This window comes from Octodon degus, unplaced genomic scaffold (assembly GCF_000260255.1).
Source record: "Octodon degus isolate 3935 unplaced genomic scaffold, OctDeg1.0 scaffold00113, whole genome shotgun sequence".
In the NCBI taxonomy this organism is placed as follows: domain Eukaryota; kingdom Metazoa; phylum Chordata; class Mammalia; order Rodentia; family Octodontidae; genus Octodon; species Octodon degus.
In genome coordinates, this window is record NW_004524689.1 from 3,687,863 (window position 1) to 3,690,204 (window position 2,342).

Genomic DNA, 2,342 nt, shown 5'->3' on the forward strand with positions numbered 1-2,342 from the left:
CAAACACACTGAGAAGCCAGGATTAGAACACAGGAACCTTCATGAAAACACAGCTGGATGACATCAACCCTCAGGCTGGAGACAGCAACCTCAAAGTTTTGCTCTTCTCCCTTAATCCCGTTTTCCCCACCTTCTCAGGCACAACACAGACATCTGCACAGAACTACAGCTGCCGATCCACTGTAGCTGGGACAAGATCGAGGCTCAAATGTAGGACTTTACTTCAACACTGCTGTCGACAATGTCTGGCCTTCTAATTGCCTTAATCTGTAAGTTACCATCTCTAGAACACCCCGAAAAGCACATCTTACAAGGTTCGAGTCTAGTCCTCGAGAAATTCCTGAGAGCATGATAAAGCTATCTGGCACAACCTAATTTTCTGTATTTGCACCTTAGAAAGTTTGTAGAACCTAAAAATACTTTTACAAGAACGCGTCTTTGCGTCCCTGTTTAAAAGAACACCTAAAACAACTGGATCAACTTAGGTACACACAAAAAAATCATTTTACAGTATCTCTTGCTAGTAACAAGAGGATTTTAAAATCTAGCCCCTGAAACACACGCCCAGCAGGCAGACCCACCTACAATGGGCTTCGCAGCTCCCATAGGTACCAAGGTTTTAAACGAGAAACACACGAACTCACAGCCGCATTTGCAATCTCATCCGGGCAGAAAGACTCCAGAGAGCCGAAAAAGGCCAACCAGAAAAATCCCAAACGAAGAACAAAATAGCCTCAAAACCAACTTGTTTCAACATATCCGGGAGGATGGCAACCTCCAAGCCGCGCGGCACGAGGTCGCCCCAGAGCCGGGCCAAGGCAGAGTTAGGACGCGGCCCGCGCCACCACCAGAAACAGCCGCAAGGCTGCGCCCTAGTTAGGTCAGATCCTCGGGGCGCTCAACCTCGGGCCTCTCCGAAGCCAAGCCACCCGCGGCCGTCCACTCTCCCTCATCTCGGCCAAGGGCTCCAGACGGCGCGACTCCCGGGGTGGCAGGTAGGTCTCCCGCTGCTCCCCGCCCCCGGCCTAGGCAACCAGGCTCAAGGCCAGGGCCCGGCCAAGCGGGCCAGTCCAGGCTGGAGTCCCTCCTGAACGCCGGGAGGCATCTGAGCTGCGGCCGCGGGCTCCGAGAGCCCCCCGATCTCCCTCACGGGCCCCAGAACGCGGCTTCCTCTGCCAGCAACGTGCTGGGCCCCGCCACTGGCCCCGACCGGCCCGCCAGTCCCCAAGTGCCGGACGCAGCACGGTGCCCTCCCGCGCGTGCCCAGGCCACAGCTGGTCCAGCGGGACCCACACGCGTCTGGAAGAACTAAGACCTCATGCGGAGGCATACTAACCACGGGCGCCATGGCGGCCGAGGACTCGGAAAGGGAGGTAGACGCGCTACGCACACGCAAAGAGCTGCCGCACGCAGGGCACGCAGGGACCAGGCAGCACTAACGGCTCGTCCCCGCCCCTCGATCTCCAGGTCCCTCTCGCCTAATGACAGTCGGCGACCGATTGGTTTTGCCTGAAGACTAAGAGTGTCCTCTCCCGGGGACCTGAAGGGCTGTCGGACTGTTCCATTGTGAGCGATCGGAGGGGGGAGCAAGCCTGAACGAGCCCAAAGAGAACTAAAGAAGTTAGCTCTACTTTCGAAAGTCTTGGAGGAGGGAAAAAAAAAAGTGAAATTCACCAAGCTAAGACTTATCAGCTAGTGGGGTGACACTCGAGCCCACTAACTGAGAGGTGGCGAAGTGGGGAAATCCCTTGCGGCTGGGAAATCCCGGCGATCGGAAGTCCGAAAGCTACAGACCACTACGGCCTCTTCCTTCCTAAACAGTTGAAGTTGCTCGAGGCTGGGGCTGTCCTACCCGGCAGCCGTCCTCCGTACGGCCGGGGACAAGCAGATCGCTGTTCCTAGCGTCCTACTTTAGCGGTCGGATTGGTCCTTATTTCTCAATCGCACGCCAGAAGATCTGGTTTAAATGCAGGTTTCAGCTGGAGGCCTGAGGCAGGAATGTCAGAGTGTCACAGGGGCGCCATCAGAACTTCCAAAGACGATATAAGGGAATTATACCTCCCAGCGTATCTCGCTGAGCTCCTGTTGAATTGCAGGAAGCAGGGAGGTTAAGAGTAAGATGGAGGGGCCGGGGAGACGGCTCAGTAGAATAAGCGCTTCCCTAGCAAGCGCAAGGGCCGGAGTTCAATCCCCGGTTCCGCCCCCAATAAAATAAAAAATAAAATAAAAAAAGATGCCGAGAGGGGCTGGCGAGATGGCTCAGTGGTCTAAAGCACCTACTTTGAACAAACCTAGCAAAGCACAGGGACCGCGGTTCAATCCCCCAGCACCACATGCCAGCC

At 55.6% G+C, this 2,342-nt stretch overlaps 1 protein-coding gene across 1 annotated transcript in view; it reads right to left on the minus strand.

Annotated features, from left to right (window-relative positions):
* The window catches only part of Rpl22 (ribosomal protein L22), a gene marked incomplete at its 3' end in the record, with an annotated part of 11,109 nt that extends 9,674 nt beyond the window's left edge, over positions 1-1,435 (minus strand). The window contains exon 1 of the mRNA XM_004639708.2: positions 1,337-1,435. Within this exon, the coding sequence (XP_004639765.1) occupies positions 1,337-1,348 (12 nt within the window). The remainder of the gene's footprint in view (positions 1-1,336) is intronic.
* Positions 1,436-2,342: the final 907 nt, after the last annotated feature.